Genomic DNA, 21,664 nt, shown 5'->3' with positions numbered 1-21,664 from the left:
CTAATATTATTTTTTTAATAATTTATTGAATATATAAGATATAACTTTTTTTTTTTTAACTATATTTTCAGAAAGAACTTATTAAAAGGTTAAAATTGTAATACTTATAAAGTTTAAGGTTAAAATGGTAATACTTATTTAATTTTTCGATTTAATTTGATAAAAAGGATAAATAAATAAATAAATAATGGTTTGAAGTAATTATAACGATGGGTAACTACTTTTTAAAAATGAATGATGAGAGGGAGAGAGAAAGAGGAATGAAGGGTAAAATGGGAAATTTGAAGAGTTGAAAGGGATGAGAGAATGGGAGAATGTAAGAAAGAAAACAAAGCATAATGGTTGAATGGAGCAGGGATGCCAGCTGGTAGTGGGACCCACAAAGTGGGCCCTCTCATCATATATTCTCACCTTTATTTATTTATTTTTTTTTAAATATTATTATAAATATTCTATATAGTTCAAGACGTTATATATTAAATAAAATAAATTTCACATTATCCATTAATATATAAGAATATACTATAATGGAAAATAAGAAATTCTCTATAGTAAATAATCCTCCATTGGTAAGGGTGTTTATGTAATTTAAGAATCCTATCTGTTTTGATTATCCAACTCGAACTATATATATATTAAATTGGATTAATTTTTTTTTCGATTTGGGTTAAGTTGAATTTTTGAAAAATCGAAAAATCGAGTCAATTTGTGAGTTGACATTTTTTTTTTTGTCGGATCAACCTGTACAACTTGAAAATAATGTTATAATTCAACCGTGCACTATTTTTTTTATATTATTATAAAAATTTAATATATTTGATCATTGTAACTGAGGTTAATGATGCTTGGAACTTGTGAATATTTGACATTTGAGTTTTGCGAGATTTTAGTTATTGATATAACATGTAAATAAATAATTTTTTAAAAATAATACTCGAGAACCCAATTCAACCGAACTCGAAAATAGAGGATTGAGTTGGGTTGTGTTGTGAATTTTGTTCGGATTGCTCAGATCGCGAACCCAATCGCACTTTTAATGGCAGCAAACTCGCGATTGTGCGACACTCACTTCCCAACGACAAGTTAGCTAAGCCAATTCGTTCTTACGCCGCCTACGGCCAAGCGACGTATGCTCGAGCCTCTGGCCTCGGTCTTAAGAGAAGGTTTTAGAAAACGAGGGCAGAGAGAGATTTTTGAAAGAGACGTTATATAAGCAAGCAGGAGAAAAATAACAACAGCTTACAGTATATAACCTTGGGTAGGGAGAAGTTGACAACTAGTCGTATCCCCCTATAGTACATTCTGAGACATTTCATGTCTGACAGCTCTAGACATGATATTTTTGAAACGTCATACTCCCTAGAAATACAAAAGTAAAACAAGAATATGAAAAGACATAAAGAGTTGGGCTTGTAATGAGCATGTGGCCATGGACAACACGCCTTGGACGAGTATAACCGTGACACTTTGCTCACTTCTCGTTTTTCATTGAACAGTTCAGATTTCATCGTTATTTTCCAACTAAAATTAAAAAGGTGGTCTTACATTCATCTCAGATTCAATCTGCCCTCAATAATTATTAATCCTTAAATATTTTTTTAGAAATTTTTTTTTCTATACTTTTATTATTATTATTTTAAATTTAAATTTAAATTTATTATTTATGATATATTTTAAACATTTCACGTCAATATCAGTAATTTGAGAGAGCTATTAAATTAAGGATTAATTTGGGGGCCAAATTAATATGTGGACCAAATTGTAAGGACCAAAATGTAATTTATTTAATTTTTTAAAAAAGAATTAAGGTTTCACCATTAGTAATAAAATATAAACACAAAATTTAGGATGAATTACACGTGTCTATTTAATTAAGAAGTATTTAATAAGTATTTTTAAAGTTTATTATTTAGAAACAAAATCGAATTAATTATTATTATTATTATTTAATTTGTAATTTAACCTAAAGAAAGTATAAAGTTGGTGTAATGGAAGTACAGATCCACGTAGTGCAGTGTGTTCAAGAAGAAGAACGAAACGGGTCGGTCAGTTCGCTCAAAGATCCGCAGCCGCAGCCTTTGATCTTTGTTTATCTATTCTATAATCTCGATTTCTCTTTCAAATTCCAAGTTTTATCACTTCAATTACCGACTCATTTCGCCATTTATCCCGTCTCTCTTCTTAAGATTTGGCGCTCTTCTGTTTTCACTCTGTTCGATTTCTTCGGTGCCACAACACGGCTTGCGTCTCAATTCTTGGCCTCTCTTTGTTTATGTGATTCGCTGTTGACTGTTGAGAGTATCATCGCGTGGTTCGAATCTGTTTTTTGGGGTTTTTGTTTGATGTAATGGGTAATTGGAGAGAACGGCCTAGGAGAAATTTTCGGAATCAGAAGCCTCCTTGGTCGGCGTTAAGAAATTACGATCAAGATCCTCCGCTAGGTGATTTTCTTCCCTTGTTGTTTTTAGAATTAGGGTGCTGTGAGTTTCTTTTGTAGTGAAATTTCATGTTCGTCATTGAATTGAATGGAACTCGATTTCTTTGATTAGTTTCGTTAGTTGTTGGATAGAAATTATTCATTATTTCAGTTGTTGAATTGAATGGACATCTGGATTGTTTAGTCAGTTTTGTCTTGAAGAATGGCTTTTAGGCAAAATGTTGAAGTGAAGCTTGGGTTGGAGTTGGTAGGGATCTTGATTGATCCTTTGCTTTATTTTATTTCATATTTAGATTTTTACAGAAAGGACGTTCTTATCTTTTTCGTAATCTTGTGAATGTGATGTCTGCCGTAATTTACGGGCAATAAGGTTACTGTTTTGAGTAGTTTATGAATAAAAATGCAATGTAACATCTTTTCTTTTCATCTTTTTTGGAAAGATGAGAAAGTGAATGCGATCAGTGGGCTGTGTGAGATTGATGAAGATGATATTCTCATGTTAAACATGAAATTGGAAGTTGTAGTAATTATGAAATTGGAAGCGGTCCTTTCTAATTTTGTTAGAACATCTTTTCTTTTTATCTTTTTTGGAAAGAGGAGAAAGTGAATGTGATCAGTGGGCTGTGTGAGATTGATGAAGATGATATTCTCATGTTAAACATGAAATTGGAAGTTGTAGTAATTATGAAACTGGAAGCGGTCCTTTCTAATTTTGTTAGAACTACTCCCAATTTGAAAAAATAAGTACCTTATTTCTAGATGATTGATGTTCTAGGGCTAAGAGTATTGCTTATTTCATGTATCATAGATCTTTTATTGATTAATAATATTAATAGAAGGCCATTTTCTCAGAAATATATGAACCATAGAAACTGCTGATGGTTACCGTTAAAAGATGATGTTGCCATCTTATTACATTACAAGAAGAAGAAAAAATCTCATGAAAAGTGGTAATTGTAGGAAATAGGGATGAATTTGATTGTACCTCCTTAAAACTTACATTTCTTTTCTATTTCTATCAAATTTTGCAATTCAGACAAGGCTAAGTGGTGGCTTACGGTGGTTTATGGGATTAAAATTGACAAGTGAGTTTTCCACAAAACAAGTTTGATTAGTCATAAGATTAGCACTTAATTAAGCTTCAAACAAATTTGTATCTAATCACTCTTCCACTTCTTGAAACTGAAAATGTAGACTGGAAACTTGAGGAGGATTCGATGCCCTTTTGTGTATTCTTCATGTCAATCATTGTAAAGGGCTGCTATTAAGGGTATATTAGTAGTTAGTTAGGGAGTGTTATAATATTTGGTTATAAGTAGAGAGAGAGTGGAAAGGGAGGTGGTCGACTTTATTTTGGTGAGTGATTTAGGGCTTGTGAGAGATCTTAAAAAAGGGGGTCCAAGTACCTCGAAGAGTTGGTCTATCTTGTAGTTCGGGTATCTTTTATCTTTCGATACATTTGGGTTCTATCAAATTGAGTGTGTTAAAGCTTCAGGATTAAATTAAACCTAAACCAAATATTAGGAATTGAAATAATAAATATTCCATTTATATCTCTTCACCGATTTCAAAGCATTTGGAAATGTGTGATGGTATTATTTTTATTTGTTTGGCTAAACAAAAAATGCAACACCTTGTTTTGTAGGATGCTCATCCATATTATTAACAGTGAACTTAATCGTTCTGAATTAATTTCATTGTTTCTTCTTCGTGTAGAGTATTGGCGAGATGGCATTCCTTTATGGGAAAAGAAATTTTGCAAAGAGATCGGCTGTGTGCCATGGGGTAAAATAGTTGATTCCAAGAACTTTATTTATTGTCATACTAATGTAGTCAATTGGGATGATTCTGCTTGTGAAGAGGCTTTCCATAATGCTAAAAGACGTTATTGGGCAGCCATTAACGGCCATCAGTGTGATATCAATCTGCCTGATCCGGACAAATATATTGAACAAATCGATTGGAGTCCAGAGATGGATCCTGAATTGATTGAGGAACTGGATTGGGCATACTACAATCCTAATATGAAACAACAGGATGATTGGTTGGAGTGTAAAAATAAAAGGACAAGGAACTCCAGTTCTGTTTGGACAGAAAGTCACATTGAAGATCCAGGTCATGTGGGTAATCCCTGGGAACATGGTAACCAATTCACTGAAACTAAACGACAAGGATGGAGCCAGTGGAATTTAAGTGAGTCGAGGCAGGTGAATAATGATGGCAATCCTTGGGACAATATCATTGACCCAAGGAACAGGGGTATGGTGGACACTGCCTGGAAGGATAAAGGGAATCAAGTTGTCACCTCCTGGAAGAATAAAGGATTTTCTAGAGATGCAAGAAGTATGGTAGACAATGCCTGGAGAGCTAACGTGCAGTATCAAGATGGTGCTGCCACCTGGAAGACTAAAGGGTTTACCAGTGATGCAAGAAATAATTCATGGAGCAGGCACCAGCAGGGTGCCAGTAATTTTGATCATTATAATAGGCCTGGGAATAGCAATTACAATCGGAATGTCAGAAATTTACCTGATAGAATGCCGTCGAATATTCACGGTAACAAACAGGAGTGGAAATATAAGTATAGGTATGGCAAGAGGCCAAAAGATGCACAATTTGATTACATTGGAGGTAGGGATCAAGGAAACATTCCACCCAACCCACAAGGGGGAAGATTTTGATCAGCTGTTTCATGTTGGAGGATATTCAAAGCTTCAAAGAGATTATTTTGGTTGTTGGAGTTGACTGGCCACATGAATTTTGATTTTGCCCACTAGTAGCCAACCACTTCTGTTTTTGCTTTGATACTGCAGGATCATCTATGTTTTTGTTGGTAGTTTTTAACTTTATTTCAACAAGAATGACTGCAGAATTTTTGGTATAAAGAATTGAATATGAGTGACTTGGTTCTTTTGCAGGTCAATAGGTAGATTCCTCCCCTTACAATATGCGATCCTTGTATGATCAGGCCACATTAAGTATGTATCATTTTGATTTGAGAAACCTCTTTTTGGGAGACTTTATAGAGGCAATAACAGCTCTACTATCAATCCAATTATGACTTGTATGTGTGATGGCCTAATCTTAGCCAAGAACATCGTGGAGCTCCATTGTACATCATCTTGATAATCTCCCTCATTCGCCAACCTTGCTAGTTGATCTATTCTCCTCATTAATGATTGACTACTTTAATTCACTTTTTGGTATCTTTTTGCTTCACCTATTTTACTTCAGAATCATATTCTCACAGATGATTGGTTTTTTTCCTTTTTTTTTTCAAGAAGAAATATTCAGACAATTGGCTTCTTAAAAATGTGTTGTACACTCTGGATATGCAGTTTGTTCTTGTTCTTAGGTCCTTGTTCTGAGAAATGAGAATTCTGCTGTTGGGAATATGATAAAACCATGATCTGGAAATAGGAGGACGAGGGTATGAGTCCAACACGGTTGGCCAACACAGAAGAAGAAAGTTCCAAGTGGGAAGAGGTAAGTCCCTCTCAAGCATGTTATTTTCAGCCTCCTTGTGTTGATGCTCTGTTTGCTTATGTTCAGCTATTCTTGTCATTGCTTTTAAGGTCTTTAGTAGGAAAAAGAGCCTTGAACAGAGCATTTAACCTTTTCTCGAGTGTCCAATGAAAGAATTATAAGATTTAAGAGTGCAGGATGTTTAATTTAAGGAATGGACATTGATTGGTTGATGTGTTTGGTTACTCTTCTTTGTGAGGTGAAAATGTTCAACTCTTTTGTATAACACATCCTTTCTCATTTATCACTGGCAGGTAAAGAAATGATTCAGGTACGGCTTGTTTGATAACGTCCTTTATTTTGCTTTGGTCTTCTGCATAAAAAAAAAAATCATGTTTATTTACTAACCATGAACAGAACTAAATGCAAAATTGTTATCAAAATGGGATCCAAGAAATTTCTTGTAGGAACACTGATGGATTTGCTGTTAGCTGCATAAGATTCAAAATTTCAGGTGTCTTAATCTCACCCATTTTCTGATTTACTTTGGCTTCTGTGTTGTAAATTGCATAATTGGACGGCTAGTTTTGGTTTGATCAGATCTTCTGGTGGCAGAGTTGCGTGCTTGGATTGAAATGCTGAATGAAAATAAACTGGCTGAGGGTTGTTGTTAATCAACACTGGTTTTGAGTGGTTTTGCTTGCAGCCTTGACTTATTACTGCTTCTATTCACTCTCTCGTCCAGTGATAATCCTCATCTTGTAGTATTTTGTTTATAAGTACAAGTAGGGTATAAGATTCTGAACAACAATGTAAATTTTATATTTAAATTTCAATTTTTAAGATTGCTAGTTGAACATTTTAACTAGATTTTTAGATAATTTTCTTAATTTGATTCGTATATACAACATTATTTGGTTTTTTTATTAAACATCATTCTATTTTATTGATTTTTTTTAAGTAAAAATATCAAATGGAGAATATTTCTCTAAGGTCTTTTCTTTTGAGTTGTTTGGTCGGATTGGTTGTTGAAGACCTTAAGACCTTTAGTTTCTATATAGACTTGATGAAGAAAATGGAATTGCTTCCTATGAACTGGATGACAATGATTCTGATCTAGTTCATGATTTGTTAAAAATAGAAGGCGCTCCCTCTATTGGGATCCTCATAGACAAAAAAAAAACTGTAGTCGATTTGATAATGATCGAGTAAACATTGGATCTTCGGCTCGAATCCTAGTCTCAACCATAAACGATGCCGACCAGGGATTGGTGGATGTTGCTTAATGACTCCGCCAGCACCTTATGAGAAATCAAAGTCTTTGGGTTTGGGGGGAGTATGGTCGCAAGGCTGAAACTTAAAGGAATTGACAGAAGGGCACCACCAGGAGTGGAGCCTGTGGCTGGAGCCTGTGGCTTAGTTTGACTCAACATGGGGAAACTTACCAGGTCCAGAGAGCTCTTTCTTGATTCTATGGGTGGTGGTGCATGGCCGTTCTTAGTTGGTGGATACAAAGTGGATAAAATAGGGAACAAAGACGGAAACAAGGAATTCAATATTTTAGAACGCTCATGTTTACCATTTTAATCGACTCGTTTTTCATTTTCATCCAGTTATCCGCTCTGTTTCAATTACATTTCCTTCCTATATCAGCAAAGAAAGAGAGTTTATTGATGAACAAATAGTGAGGAAAATAATTATGTTCTTAATTTGATAGCAGCTTGCTTCCTTTTGCTTTCAGCTTGGATTCAAGATTGAAAAATTTCAACCCACATCTTACCAAATCTGCCGTCTTCTTCTTCATGTGTTCAACTAACACTTCCTCACATACAATGCAGTTTGCTTCCCTCATCTGCCTCCTCTCCTTCAGATGTAAAAACACTTTCTTGGCCCCGTCAATCGTCCCATACTTGCCCATTCCTGATACGATCGCCGAGTACGCCACCGCGCTCACAGGGCAACCTTGTTGCACCATCTCGTTAAGGACATCGATCACCATCTCTGCTTTACCAGATTTACATGCTTGGAGAATCGTTAGAGCGTATTTGAATTCCAGAGGTCCACTTTCCGTGTTTGCTAAACAGTCTCTAACAAGCATCATAACTGCGTCGATCTCGCAGATTTTGAACAGACCTTCGGAAAGAGAGCAGTAGGCTGCCACAGAAGGAACCGAACCCAGCTCAACTATTTTGTTATGAGATGCACAAGCCTCTTGGATTTCTTCCACTTCAACATAGCACGATACAACAATCGAGTAAGTTGAAGAGTCTGGTTCGATATTCGAGCTCTTCATGTCATTGTAGATCTCTAACGCTTTCTTCGCCTGCCCATGGCGGTGAAGAGCGCCAATAATGATATTGTATATCGCAACACTGCCATAGCCCTTATCGTTCAAGCCACGAAACACATCTAGAGCTGCGCTTGTCTTGTCCTCCTCTTCGACCATAAGAGACATAAACTTGGAAAGAACATCATCCATAGAAAGTTCCAACTTCTGCAACAATGATAACAACTTCCACAAATCTTCCATTCTTCTCGTCTCCACGTACTGAATCATAATAGGCTTCACCGTTCCGAAATCTGGCCTAAGATCCTCTCGTATGGTTACTCGAAAGAGTTTATACGCCCGATCGACTTGATTTTCATTACAAAGACCTCTAATAAGAGAATCATATATCCCTAAATCAGCTCTATACCCTGAATCTACTAAATCCTTCAGCAAATCAAAAGCTAATCCAACTTTCTCATCCTGCACAAATGCCTCAATCAAGGACCCATAAATTGCTCTGTCTATCAAAATCCTCTTCCCTTTCATCTCCTGAAACAACTCGAACGCTTTTTGCACCCGACCGACTTTGCACAATCCGGTAATCAAGGTCCCATATGCCATAACATCAGGCTCTACTCTATCAGCTATCATTTCATCCCAAACTCTCAAACATCCCTCCAAATTCTCCTCAGAAACCAACACTTTCACCATTGCTGTATAAGCAAACACATCAGGCTTACACGAATTCGCCCTCATTCGACCCAAAAGCTCGAGCATTTCATCGACCCTCCCTGCCTTACACAACCCTTTAATCAAAATCATGAAGGTAATGTTCTCTTCCACTAACCCATTTTCCTGAAAGTCCCTATAAACAGATAAAGCTAAATCCATATTACCTGTTTTGACTAAGGCATCAAGAATCCTGTTATACAAGAAAACACGAGGAATAACCCCAAATTTCTTCATCTTTTCATACACATAGTAAACTCTAAGACCCCTATTGGCATCACAATGCATTCTAATCAGAATCTCGAACTGTTTTTCACTAGGAGGCTTACCTTGTGAATCCATGAGCTCAGGAATCTGATCAGCAGCCCTAAAGCGATTGTGGCGATTCAAACAATAAGCAAAAGCATTATAAGAAGCGAAATTGTGATGAAACCCCTTTTGTTTCCCAGCCCAGTAGAAGAATTTGGAGGCTAAAATGGGGTTAGAATCACGGCGGTGAGAAGCCTTGAGAACCTCTGCGACAAGGTCCGGAGTAACCCGGCGGAGTTTGTTGAGTTCAGAGATCACCGGCGGACCCCATTGGTTTTGATTCTTCCGGAAGGCGTCGACGATGAAGCGAGCAATTGGGGAAAGGCGGAGGGCGCTGGAGAAGAAGGCCTCGGAGGGCGACGGCGTAAGGTTGGAGTGTTGTTTAAATGGGCGATCAGGATCCCAGTTGCGGAGATGGAAGGGTTGGGGTTTTGGGGAAATGGGTTTGTCGGGGTTGGGTGGAGTGAGGGATTGACGGTTGGTGAAGAGGCCGCCGTAGACGGTGGGGCGGTGCTGCTTGGGGTTGCGGTGGCGGTGGCCATAGAAGAAGTATTGCTTGTAGGGTTTTGAGGGGATTTGAGGGGGCATTTGTGGGATGTTGATGCCTCTTCTTTGGAGAAATTGGATGCTGAAATCGCATAATTTGTGCACTTAGCTTAAGAAAAATGTTCTCAGGTTCGTAATCGTAACAGAGGGCTTCAAGAATTCTGAAGCTGTAAGCTTTGTGGAAGGAGAAGAAGAAGCTCGGCTCATTCTCTATGGAATCCCTATTTCTTAAATCTTTATCTTATTTCTTTTTTCTTTGTTAATATTCTTTCTAAATCTACAATAATTTCATACTAGGATGATACTAGAATGTTTGTTTGGATTAAGTTTGAAAGAACAATATTCACGACAATATGGTTGAATAACATTTTCCCTTATATTGTTGTGGAAGTTACTCGGAGCGATATTTCAATCCATACACACAATAAAGAAGTAGATATCAATGCTTATCCTATATGATCATATTATACCATCCTATATCATCCATATTGAGTGATACTATTGTAGTAAGTTGGGCATACTTTGTTTGAATATCAAGTGACTTAAGAATGTTTGGTCATATTGCTTCTTGTACTATTGAAAGTGCCACAATTTTAGTTTTCATTGTAGATAGGGCTATTGATGGTTGTCGAGAGTCTCGTAGTGCGAGTATACATTGTTAACAAGTAGTATAAGAGGGAAGTATCAATTTTAGCATTAGTTGTAGATAAGGTTATTGATGGTTGTCGAGAGTCTCGTTGTGGGAGTATACATTGCCAACAGTAGTATATGAGGGAAGTATCAATTTTAGCTTTCGATGTAGATAGGGCTATTGATGGTTATCGAGAGCCTCGTAGTGGCGAGTATACATTGCCAACAAGTAGTATAAGAGGGAAGTATCAATTTTAGCTTTCGTTGTAGATAGGGCTATTGATGGTTGTCGAGAGTCTCGTAGTAGAAGTATACCTTGCCAACAAGTAGTAAAAGAGGGAAGTATTCCAAGTATTAAATCGCAAGGGAATGACCTCAACTTTCCAATATGACCTCCTTAGAGTTTGAAACGACGAGGTAACAACAAATAGTCCCGAAAGTAGAAAGTAGAAAGTGAAAAGTTAATGGAAATGTAAATATTTATGAGGGAGAGGGATCAAAAACAATTTCAACTACAGCAGAACATAGAGGTCATTCAACGTTTGTTGCCTATTTGCAGAGTGTAGAAGCTTAGGTGGTAAGAAATACACCTGCATCTTGACTACATTATATCTTGCATTAAAAGCTAATTGATTTTCTACCAAGTTAATAACTTTTCTAAAACATTCAATGCTTCAGACTATAACAATTTCAAATATCATGGGTATGCCATTTCTAATTGATACCAGTTATAGACTTGATAACAAATGAACATGCAATATGGTAGTTTTATTTTATTGATAATGTATATCTACAATATACAGGGAAGTTTCCAAGTTCCTTGCCCATTTCTCAGCCGTCTAATCCAATCATATGAACACCTCCAAAAAAAACTAAGCAATTATTCATACCTCGGCTTCCCTTTTAGGGCGGTTGCGAGTTCGTGGAAGGGCTGGTTTTTCTTCGAAAGATATTCCTGAACCATCATCTTTGTTTTCCTCATCTTCCTCCATGATGGCTTGATTAAGAGCAAGCTGATTCACAAACAACATACAAGAAACTCAGAAAAATGAATTAAGTTTCTTTTTTTTCATCTCTTTTTTATGACAAGAATGTGGATTGAAGTGAAGAGCCATGATCAAACTCATCCAAGAGCTTAGCAATGTGGTTTTTGCTATCTTCTTCTTTCTATTTTGATGCTTCCAAAATATTCCTGCTTTAAACAGGTCTTGGGGTGACCAAGGTGGGAAGGACTTGGAAATGTTTTGAGACGGCTTCAAAGTCCTAAGTTAGGGCTCTCACGTAAAAACCTCAAGTCCCGATTGATAAACATTTAGTTTTCGAAAACTAAGTTCACATACACTACTTCCACCTATGAGTGTCTTTGTTTTGTTATCTGTGAAGTTTTTCAAAATTCAAGTTAAGATTTGAAAACAAAATGATGTCGTTTCTAAAAATTTGGTTTCGTTTATGGAATTTGGTTTTGAACTATGTTTCCTGGAAGGATTAAAAATATCCTAAAGAAATTGTCAGAAAACAAATATAATCATTAAAAATCAAACAATTATCAAATAGGGTCTTAGTCATTTAAAATCATTGTGGTCCTTCGGAACAAGGCTTAAGAAGGTACTGTTGAGGATTGTTAGGAGGAAGTAGCACATGGGCTAATTAAAAGAATGATCATGAGTTTATAAGTAAGGAATATATCTCCGTTGTTATGAAGCCTTTTGGGAGAACAAAAAATAAAGCTACGAGAGTTTATGCTCAAAGTGGAGAATATAATATCATTGTGGAGGTTCGTGATTCCTAATAGGTATCTCTCTCCTGAGATTAGTGGTGGTGGTGACGGGTGAGAACTGAAACCATATACTACAAGGAATGAGGCCTTCGATACAAGATTATCCTATCCAAGTGGGGGATCATTCAATCAAACGGTCATGAATCTACAAAAACAAGCCTTTGAGCAGAGAGGCACAAAGCGGGCAACTTTTGGGTGTGGGGGTGGGGGTACCTCTCCTTTTTTTATGATCCCACTGAACTTAGAGAAAGTGCTTAACAAATAAAAGCAATCATCCCCATATAAGTACAAGTTTGAACAATCTTGGAATTAAAATAAGCACTTGCAGAGCCAACTAGAATGCATCTTAGTAACAATTTCTCAACCTTGTAATATTTCGCCTCAAAAAACTAATAACAGACTTCATAATCCTAGCTTAGGTGCCACCATGTAAGAAGCCAAACCATGTCTCCGAAGACTAATTTCAAACAAGAATACTAATTCAACCATAATATTCTAACAGTCGGTCATTAGAAAATGTGATTTTCCTTAACAGTAAGCATTAAATCAAACAGGTTATCTGCATTAATATCACACAACCCTCAACATTACATGAAATCTTATCTCAAAACTCAAGAAACCGTATCTAAACCAAACATGAACGGCAAATCACCAGAATCTCCGTAAAAATTAAGTCCCAAAAACAAAATGGAGCGAAATTAGAAATCACAAAGTGTACCTCCTCAAGAAATTTCTTGTCGAGGTTATCGCCGATCTTAAGAGCGGTGAGGGCAGTGACGAGAATGAGAGAGAACGGAATAGAGAAGGCGAAGATGTAACTGCTGGTGCTGGCGCCGGCACGAGTCGTCACCAGTCGTAGGGTTTTGACCGCCGAATGGTCGCCGGAGAATCTGACCGCCGGCAAAAATTTGGAAGGTCTGAAGAATGCCCGCGCCGGAGCGACGGGGAGAGTGGAATGGGGGAAGAAGGCTCGTGTCGAGATAAGGAGCCTCGCCATAGCTCTTGAAGAGTACGGATTTGGAATGGACGTTGTTGAAGACTGAAAGTTGTGTATTAATGGATGGCCCAAGCAGGTTTCGAACTTCGGCTTAGCCTATGAGATACTCTGGCCCAAGCCCACTTGGACCACTGGCTAGCCGCATGCCCGTTCCACCAAAATCATGTCTATACCCATTACGGCTAAAATGCTCCAAAATACACTCGATCATACGTCCAAATTATCCATGAATTACAATTTTTACGTGGTTATCTTGTACACTAAGTTAGAACAAGTGTCGCATAATCGTTATCTCGCTATCACAAGAGAGAGACTGTGACACTAAACACTAACGCAGAACTCTACCAATAATGCAACTCATTCTTTATGTTTGTATATAATTTTATGCTAACTCAAATCAATATCATTTTAGTCATCGACTTAAGCGTCAAAGTATGTTCAACACAACACCACATTAAATTTTCACAGGTCCTTAGATTTTCAATAAGCCGAGAAAATCGATCCTAACTCACTTGAAAGGGTCGAGTTGCAAAGGGTTTACGCCCATAGCACGCCCTTGTTCGATTTTCTCGAGAGAAAAAAAAAAGGTCTTTCAACAAGTTTGAAATTGACTTGTCTCGATGATTAGACTCCACGAAACTCAACATAGAAACCTATTAGACACGGCTGATAAAGAAGACTAAAGTTATAACTACTTTTCAAAAAGCTCGAGAACCAAAACGAAATAATCGTAAAATAATGGGAAGAGTTTGAAGATGGTGAAGTCTTGAAAGGCAATATGTTTGGCGAAGGACCACTTAGGGTTCAAAAAATGGACCATTGTATGCTTAAACATGAAGAGTTGGTCAAAGATGGCTCCATAAAGTGGGTTCCAATTGGGCTTTCGGTGGTTAATTATTCACCAGCGCTCCCCCACTTTGGATTAAGACTCTCGTCGGTTGACCGCCTGCGGATTCCACAAGCCAAACTTGCCTTCATTTTTATCTTTTTATTTATTTTTATGTTAAAATATTATTTTAATTTTAGTATTATAAAAAATGTTAGTCTAAATTAATAAATATATTGGTACACCAAATATTTTACACCAAATAATTGATAATTAATTTAATTATTCTCATGTTATTAAGCGGTTAATTGTCACAATGAGCTGACGTTTCTATATTTAGTTGATTGTATTAGAATTAAGAGTCGAGTAAAATAAATAAATAAAAACGCGAGATTTCAAGTGAAGACTATCCCTACGACATAGTCACGTTATCTTATCTACTCCTTGCTTATTAGAGTGAAGACTATCTCCACTGATCAATACGAGTCATTCCAACATATTTTGTCTTCAATCACATACATCACAGGAAAATTCATAGGAGGACATCCTATAATTGCTCCAAATAAAACACGCTTAACTATGAAATTCTTAGGATTGAGTCATCGAAAAGGAAGGTATACCTCGTTGGAATAAGTACTGACTTTCAATTCTTCTACTCATTTCTTAGTCATCTTATCTTCATGATTGCTCTCATTTAGATATGTACTCAGTTCATTTATGTACCCCTCTTTTACTCGGGTGTCGTCTCTAAAGTTAATAAAATGTATAATAAGTCCCTAAAATCTCAATTTTTTTTTAATAAAACATCATATACAACATTAAATATTGAATATNAAAAAAAAAAAAAAAAAAAAAAAACATAGAAATTTGATGAAGCAATGAAGGGTTGAATAAAAGAACCAATCAATGCTTCATCAAAGACTTAGCTCAGAAGGAGACGACAGCCTTCTTTGAATCCTCTGCAACTAAAGCTCCAACTCCCATGGCGGAAGCTTTGGAAACCCACCAAACCCTCAAGCTTCTATCAAGGCTACCACTGTACAACAAGAATCCCTCACCCACACCATTTGGCGCCACCTGTAAGCATTTAATTGGTCCGTCATGCCCATTTATCACCCCAACTTTACACAGCCTTCCAAACGCTTCTCTTCTCCAAATCCCTATGCTCTTATCCGCCGATCCACTGCACAAAAACTCCCCCATCAAACACACACACAGCACCGCCATTTTATGAGCCCTTCTCTCCCAAACCACCTTCCAACAGCTCACCGATTCCCCTGTTTTTTCCCAACCCATCAAGAACCCATCTGAAATTCCCCCATATACCCACTTCCCGTCGCCGGAAACCACCACACAGTTCATCGATTCATCCTTATGACCCTCTAAAATCCCTAATAAACAATGGGTTTCTTCCTGTTCTTGTTCTTGTTCTTCTTCTTGTTTTTTTCTTCCCCATGCTTTGATTTTCCCATCTGCTGAAGCGGAATAAACAATCCCATTACAGATAACAATCCCATTAATCGCATCATCATGAGCTTTAATGGATTCCAAGCATTTTAAATCAGAAACCCTCCAAATTTTTAGGGTTTTATCCCAAGAACCAGAGTAAATCAATCCATTATGAACTGCTAAACAAGAAATGGTATCAGCGTGTTCAATCCAGAGGATTTTATGGTGTCTTCTTGTTTGAACATAGTTTTTTTGTTTCATGAACTTACCCAAATAATCTTTCGCTGTTGGGAGTGTGTTTACCAAGCGGAAATTGTTCTCCGACCGCCGTGAAACCTTCCAGACTCTGATTTTTCCGTCTTGATGAGCGGTGAAAACCTTGCTTCCTACGGTGACCACTGCCTTTACAGATCCTTCACCATGGCCGAATCGGGTGAAAACCCTTAAATCCGGCTGTTGCCATACGATTATGTCTTTTCCTTGCGATGCACTTAAAATGAACTCGCCGCACATTGCTAAGCAAGAAACAGAGCCGATGTGGCCGGAGAGAACCGCCAGTTGCCGATACGGGCAATACCCAGATGGGGATTTGGAAAGGAAATCGCAGCGGAATCCGATTTGTTTCAAATCGAAGGTGTAGGAGGGCGCCGGAGTGTTGTCGTCGGCGTCACTGCTGGTGTCGGAGCTTGTTGAATGCAACAATGGCGTCGCTGCTTCTGCTACAAAAGGATCCATTGAAGAGAAAGAGAGGGAAAGAAAAGGGGGAGCGGAGGAGAAGGGGAATCTTTGAATCCGTTGCGAGGAGTGAAGAATTGGGGTTCGCTCGCTCGTTTGTTTATTGAATTAAATTTGGAGAAAAGTGGAACTGAAGAAGGGTCGGTGCAACGGATACTTTTGGTTGTTCATAGAAGAGCTCTCTGTGGGCCACTTAAAATTCGAGCTTTTGAGTTCTTTTTTCTTTTTTTAATGAATTTATTTAGGGTTTTTTTTTATAAAAAAAAATTATTTTTTGATTAATTTATTTAACGTAAGGTTCTCATTACAATTGTTTGACCCGGGTCCTTTCTAGCACACCGCCTCGTGTCCACCCTCCTCTTGGTACATCAACTCTGCACACCGCGTTGTGTCCACCCTCCTCCTGGTACATCACCCCACACACACCGCGTTGTGTCCACCCTCCTCCTAGTACGTCACCCCACACACACCGCGTCGTGTCCACCCTCCACCTGGTACATCTCCCCGCACACCGTGTCATGTCCACCTTCCTCACTGGTACATCACTTGGCACATTGCGTGTTGGGCTTTGACACAATTTGTAATTGCTCAAACCCACTGCTAACAAATGTTGTCTTCAATATTTTTAAAATGCATCTAGACGAGGTTTTCACATGTTTATAAAGAATGTTTCATTCTCCTCCCCAACCAACAAACGTGGACTCACCAGTTTTAATTATTTTTAAATCGATAATTTATAATTTATAATAAAAATAATTATTTAATTTAAGTTTTTTGATCGACATTTTTTAAAAATAATTGTTATAAAAATATAAAAAGAAAGAAAGCTCCCAACCTTCATTTTGCACCGCCACAAACAGAATACTCATCGACTTCCGCCATTCTCTCATTCCACATTTCCGCAGATTTCAGGATCGATTCCGCAGTCATCGGCTCTTCAGAACACTATGCCTTAATCGATCGCGACGGCGGTGGATCTCAGCCGGCGATCAAAGTCGTCGCTCTCTGATTCTCTTCGCCGAAATTCTCGCCACAGAGGCCTGATTCGTGGTGGTAATCGAACTATCTCTTGCTGTTACTCTGTTATTTTTCTTTGCTCTGTTTTATTCGATCTTTCCGGCGGTGGTTGTAGCGACGGAGTGGATCGATGAACTGCAAATTGAATATAAAGATATCTCGCCCTAGCCGATGCTGAATTCCGATTTAGGTAAGTATTTCTCCAGAGAAAGAAATTAATCATAATTTGGTAACGATTATGCAATCAATAATATTTTTAATATTTTGTTTATCAAAATTATTCTCAATGATAATCGTTACTGCAAATGATTACGTTTTTTTTTTCGGAAGAACAAAATATATTTTTGATATTTGAATGGAGTTTACCATTGGTTTAATGTCGGAAGAAAATAATTCTAAATACCTGTACCAATTAAGAATTGAAATATATTTAATTTAATTTAATATTTAGATTTTTTTTTTTAAAATTTATTTAGCATAGATAGGAAGATTTGAACCTGAATCTACGGGTCCATTTGATTTATTGTAAATTATGAATAATTTCATGTGGTTCAGAATTCAGATTTTGCAATGTCATCATTCTTAAGATTAGAAATTCTGGTTCGATATTGCAATGTCATCATGCTTAAGATTCGAAATTCTGGTTTGATATTGCAATGTCATCATGTGTAAGATTCGAAATTCTGATTCGATATTGCAATGTCATCATGTGTAAGATTCGAAATTCTGGTTTGATCAACATTTTCTTGCATACTATGCAACATGACCACATTAACTAGAACTGTTTACAAGATTGAAGGCTACCCCGACAAACGAGCACAAATCCTTTTGACACAGATCCTTTTGATATGTTGCATCTTTACTAAAACTTGTTCTAAGAAAATTAAATGAACGTGAAATTTAAATTTATTTAAGGTACGTGGGGTTCAAAATATTCGATGATCCAAAAAAACTTAATTAATCCAACCCATACAATTGTATTTAAATAAATAAAATTTTATAAATTGGGTTAGTATGTTGGTTCCTCTAAAACGGTAGAACTAAAATAAAAAATTTGAATAAATGATGAAGAATCCAACCCAATCCAAAAAAAAAAAAGGTTGGACTCATTATTTAATAAGGTTATTTGAATCGAAAAAATTTACCACTCGAATAATAGAGTTGGATCTAAACAAATGTCTAAATCCGACCCGACAAACACTCATAAGCTTATCCATAAACGACCTCACGCTCAACTTGTGAATCAACATTAACGGTTACATTAGATACATAGTGTTTGTCTCATCAAAACTATTAGAATAATCGAACGATTTTTTTTAAGTTCAAGAATAAAAAACACCGGAAAAGCAATTTACTTCGAGCATGCAACTGAATATTTGTATCCCTTAGCTAGACTCGAAAGAAAAACATGAACGGAGTCGATTAATTAATTATTAGATATTTGAAGATTAACATAATAAAACTTTATATAGCTAAGTTTCCTAATCCTATGTAGCATATAAAAATTCCTAGTCTTATGAACTACAAATAGACTGAAAAAATTCAAATAATGTTGAAATTTTGGCCCAAAACTAACAACACAATGGCCCTAATTCTCTAACTACAAAATGTATTAATTCCTCTTTGAATTCTTTGTCATAAATTGTGTAAAAAAAAAATTGTAAAATGAGCAAAATTAGAACGAGACCGACCAATCCTAAGAATATGATATATATAAGAAAAATTTAAAATAATTGAAAGTTACTATCAATACTAAAAAGGTACACCTTCATTTTCTGTGACTCATTCATAAGAACTAAGTTAAGCATTGGAATAATCTTCACTCTTATACGTTTGAATTCTGATCCAAATCTTTGAACATGAGTCATGTAACAGCCTAAACCCATCGCCAGTAGTTATTGTCTACTTTGGCTCGTTACGTATCGCCGTCAAAGTCTCATGATTTTTTAAAACACGTCTATTAGGGAAAGATTTCCACACCCTTATAACAAATCATGAGATCTCATAGTTCGTTACATCTATGCTTAAATTTTCGTGTCAGTGCTATAGTAAAACGATCATTTTCGTATAAGTCGTCCAACCAAAAGATAGCTATAAAAAAACATTACTAACTACATTTAAAAATCATAGGTTATAATCCTGGTGACGTCTCAATTTTATAATATCTATTACAAAAAAGACGTATAGATTATAGAGGTATTTGAATATTTATATTAGCGGAATCGGGAATCGGGAATTGGATTTTGATTTGATTGATTGATTACTAAATAAAAGCAATAACATGACATGAAGATACCAAAAAGAGATAAAAGAATGATTAAAAAAGGTTTACCAAATCCATAAAATGCAATAAAGTTAGGCTCCCAATTATTCCCCACTTTGTCCTCATTTGTCAATCCCCACTTGCCCTAACACCTTTGATTTTCAACATAGTTTGTGATTATTTAACCTTTTTTTTTAAATCAATGACGGGAAAATATCGATGTCTCGATTTTATAGTAATAAAAATTATAAATTATGTTGTTGAGTTTCGAGCGTGCGGTGTTAAATTGGTCTTTAAAATTTTGTGTGCTTCAATTTTAATTTTTTTTTTTTTTCATAAAAATTTACTGATCTATTAGATATAAAATTAAAACTGGAGAGTTTTGTTAGGGTTATTAATCAATTTAATTTCTACAAAATTTGAATTTTCAAAGATTTATTAGACATAAAATTGGGTCGGATTGTGAAAATATTTTGAAGCAATTCAAAATTTCGGGTTGGTTGGATTGGGTTGTCGAGTTATTTTTTTAATAAATTTAAAAATTTTACTTATCTACGGTACATGTTATATTAATAACTAAAATATCAAACATTCATAAGTCACGCCTCATCGCTAATATCAGAAGAATTTTTTAGTGGGTGTGAATTAACAGATTATTTGGCTGAGTTCGCGTTTCGAGGTTATCCACTTGATTGAAGGCTTATGTAATATATAAAGAGGAGGAACCTGCCCCACCTCTTGGCAAAGTAGGCTGATGGGCAAGACCCCTCGAGCCGCAATGGTGTGGGGCGTCAGAGGCTGTTGCCTCGTGGCCAATTCTCAAGGGCTGAAATTCGACGCGGAGCTTTTTTGTTGTAGAATTTATTTTAATATTTATGTTCGTATTAGTGATATTTTGTCGATATTTTTAATATTTTATAAAATATTTCTTTAGTTTAACAAAAACATTAATATATATATTAAAAAAAGAAAATATATATATATATATATATATATTTGTAGCAATAGCAATGTTTAATATGCATTTGGAATATGTATTTAAATGTCATTTCATTTGGTTTTAAGTGTTTGTTTGTTTATATTTTAACTCTTTAATACAAAGGCTATTTTGTATTGCCATTTGGTCTCTTTGTTGAAGTTTTCAAGGGTTAGGTTAACATAAATTTGATTACTTAATACGATTCATATGATATGTGTTATGAGATGAGAACGACCTTGTCTGCGGGCCCATTTGGCATGCTACTGACCATTGGGGTCGAGCTGATGAGAAGACCGACTTCTCCAAGAGGATCATAGCCAATCGAGTTGAGGTATGTGACCTCCCTCTTCTAAATTTAGCTCGAGACATCAATTCGGTTTAAGTACTGACTTTAAGCATGGTGGAATCGAACATTAATGATACAATAACACTTACGATCAAAATACTTTTTATTAAAATCATTACTTTTAAAATTTCGAAGCGTTTTCTGGTACTTTCAAAATTACTTTTGAATTATTTAATGAACATCTTTTCAAGTGAAAAAAAAAACGCTTAATTACTAGTAGATATGTCCGCTTTGACCCCTTATGTATCGTTGTTAGCCTCACAATTTTAAAACGTATCTACTTATAGGTTTCTATACCCTTATAAGGAATGCTTCATCCCCTATCTAACCGCCTGGATATGACAATCCACCCTTGTGGGCCCAGCATTCTCACTAGCACATCGCTCGGTGTTTGGCTTTGATACCATTTGTAACAGTTCGAGCCCATTGCTAGTAAATATTGTTCGTTTTGGTCCATTACAGCCTCATGATTTTAATACGCGTTTACTAGAAAGAGATTTTCATACCTTTATGAGGAATGCTTCGTTCCCCTCTCCAATTGATGTGAGATCTCACAATCCACCCCCTTGGGGGCTCAGTGTCATCGCTGGCACATCGCTCGGTGTCTAGCTCTGATACCATTTGTAACAGCTCAAGCCCACTACTAGTAGATATTGTCCACTTTAGCCCATTACATATTACTGTTAGTCTCACGATTTTAAAACGTGTCTACTAGAGAGAGATTTTCATACCTTTATAAGGAATGACTCGTCCCGCTCTCCAACGGACGTACGATTTCACATAAAAAGACATAATTTCAAGCTTTCAAGCATATTCATCTATTCCAACATTATAATTATCGTGTCACGTCATGTCACATCACGTCATAAACTTTACCACTTCATTTCCCG

At 36.4% G+C, this 21,664-nt stretch overlaps 4 protein-coding genes across 11 annotated transcripts; 1 reads left to right on the top strand and 3 right to left on the bottom strand.

The window, feature by feature from the left end:
* The first annotated feature begins 1,997 nt into the window (after window positions 1-1,997).
* On the top strand, window positions 1,998-6,778 carry LOC111809355. 6 transcript variants are annotated; one of them, XR_002817207.1, is made up of 5 exons: window positions 1,998-2,441; window positions 4,154-5,923; window positions 6,217-6,233; window positions 6,320-6,416; window positions 6,503-6,778. XR_002817207.1 is itself a non-coding variant. In XM_023695802.1 (2 exons), the coding sequence occupies exons 1-2, from the start codon at window positions 2,348-2,350 to the stop codon at window positions 5,116-5,118; spliced, it is 1,059 nt and encodes a 352-aa protein (XP_023551570.1). In that variant the 5' UTR covers window positions 1,998-2,347; the 3' UTR covers window positions 5,119-6,778. The 6 variants fall into 6 exon arrangements, 1 of the variants encoding a protein (XP_023551570.1); XR_002817205.1 differs by having other exon boundaries at window positions 6,217-6,416; XR_002817206.1 differs by having other exon boundaries at window positions 4,154-6,233.
* A 675-nt stretch (window positions 6,779-7,453) lies between these two features.
* Window positions 7,454-10,009, bottom strand: LOC111809038 (pentatricopeptide repeat-containing protein At4g20740). Its single transcript, XM_023695359.1, has one exon. It carries the CDS (start codon window positions 9,795-9,797, stop codon window positions 7,608-7,610), a length of 2,190 nt encoding a protein of 729 aa, XP_023551127.1. The 5' UTR covers window positions 9,798-10,009; the 3' UTR covers window positions 7,454-7,607.
* A 1,123-nt stretch (window positions 10,010-11,132) lies between these two features.
* LOC111808971 lies at window positions 11,133-13,184 on the bottom strand. Its single transcript, XM_023695235.1, has 2 exons — window positions 12,881-13,184; window positions 11,133-11,398 (listed from the first exon to the last, which is right to left on the bottom strand). The coding sequence occupies exons 1-2, from the start codon at window positions 13,157-13,159 to the stop codon at window positions 11,270-11,272; spliced, it is 408 nt and encodes a 135-aa protein (XP_023551003.1). The 5' UTR covers window positions 13,160-13,184; the 3' UTR covers window positions 11,133-11,269.
* A 1,652-nt stretch (window positions 13,185-14,836) lies between these two features.
* On the bottom strand, window positions 14,837-16,243 carry LOC111809126 (protein JINGUBANG). Of its 3 annotated transcripts, none has more exons than XM_023695485.1 (2): window positions 15,704-16,243; window positions 14,837-15,460 (listed from the first exon to the last, which is right to left on the bottom strand). In XM_023695485.1, exons 1-2 carry the CDS (start codon window positions 16,167-16,169, stop codon window positions 14,913-14,915), a joined length of 1,014 nt encoding a protein of 337 aa, XP_023551253.1. In that variant the 5' UTR covers window positions 16,170-16,243; the 3' UTR covers window positions 14,837-14,912. The 3 variants fall into 3 exon arrangements, with proteins under 3 accessions (XP_023551253.1, XP_023551254.1, XP_023551252.1); XM_023695486.1 differs by having other exon boundaries at window positions 14,837-15,457; XM_023695484.1 differs by having other exon boundaries at window positions 14,837-16,243.
* Between the last annotated feature and the right edge of the window lie 5,421 nt (window positions 16,244-21,664).

Source organism: Cucurbita pepo, chromosome LG13 (assembly GCF_002806865.2).
Source record: "Cucurbita pepo subsp. pepo cultivar mu-cu-16 chromosome LG13, ASM280686v2, whole genome shotgun sequence".
Classification (NCBI taxonomy): domain Eukaryota; kingdom Viridiplantae; phylum Streptophyta; class Magnoliopsida; order Cucurbitales; family Cucurbitaceae; genus Cucurbita; species Cucurbita pepo.
This window is presented reverse-complemented; position numbering and strand designations above follow the sequence as displayed.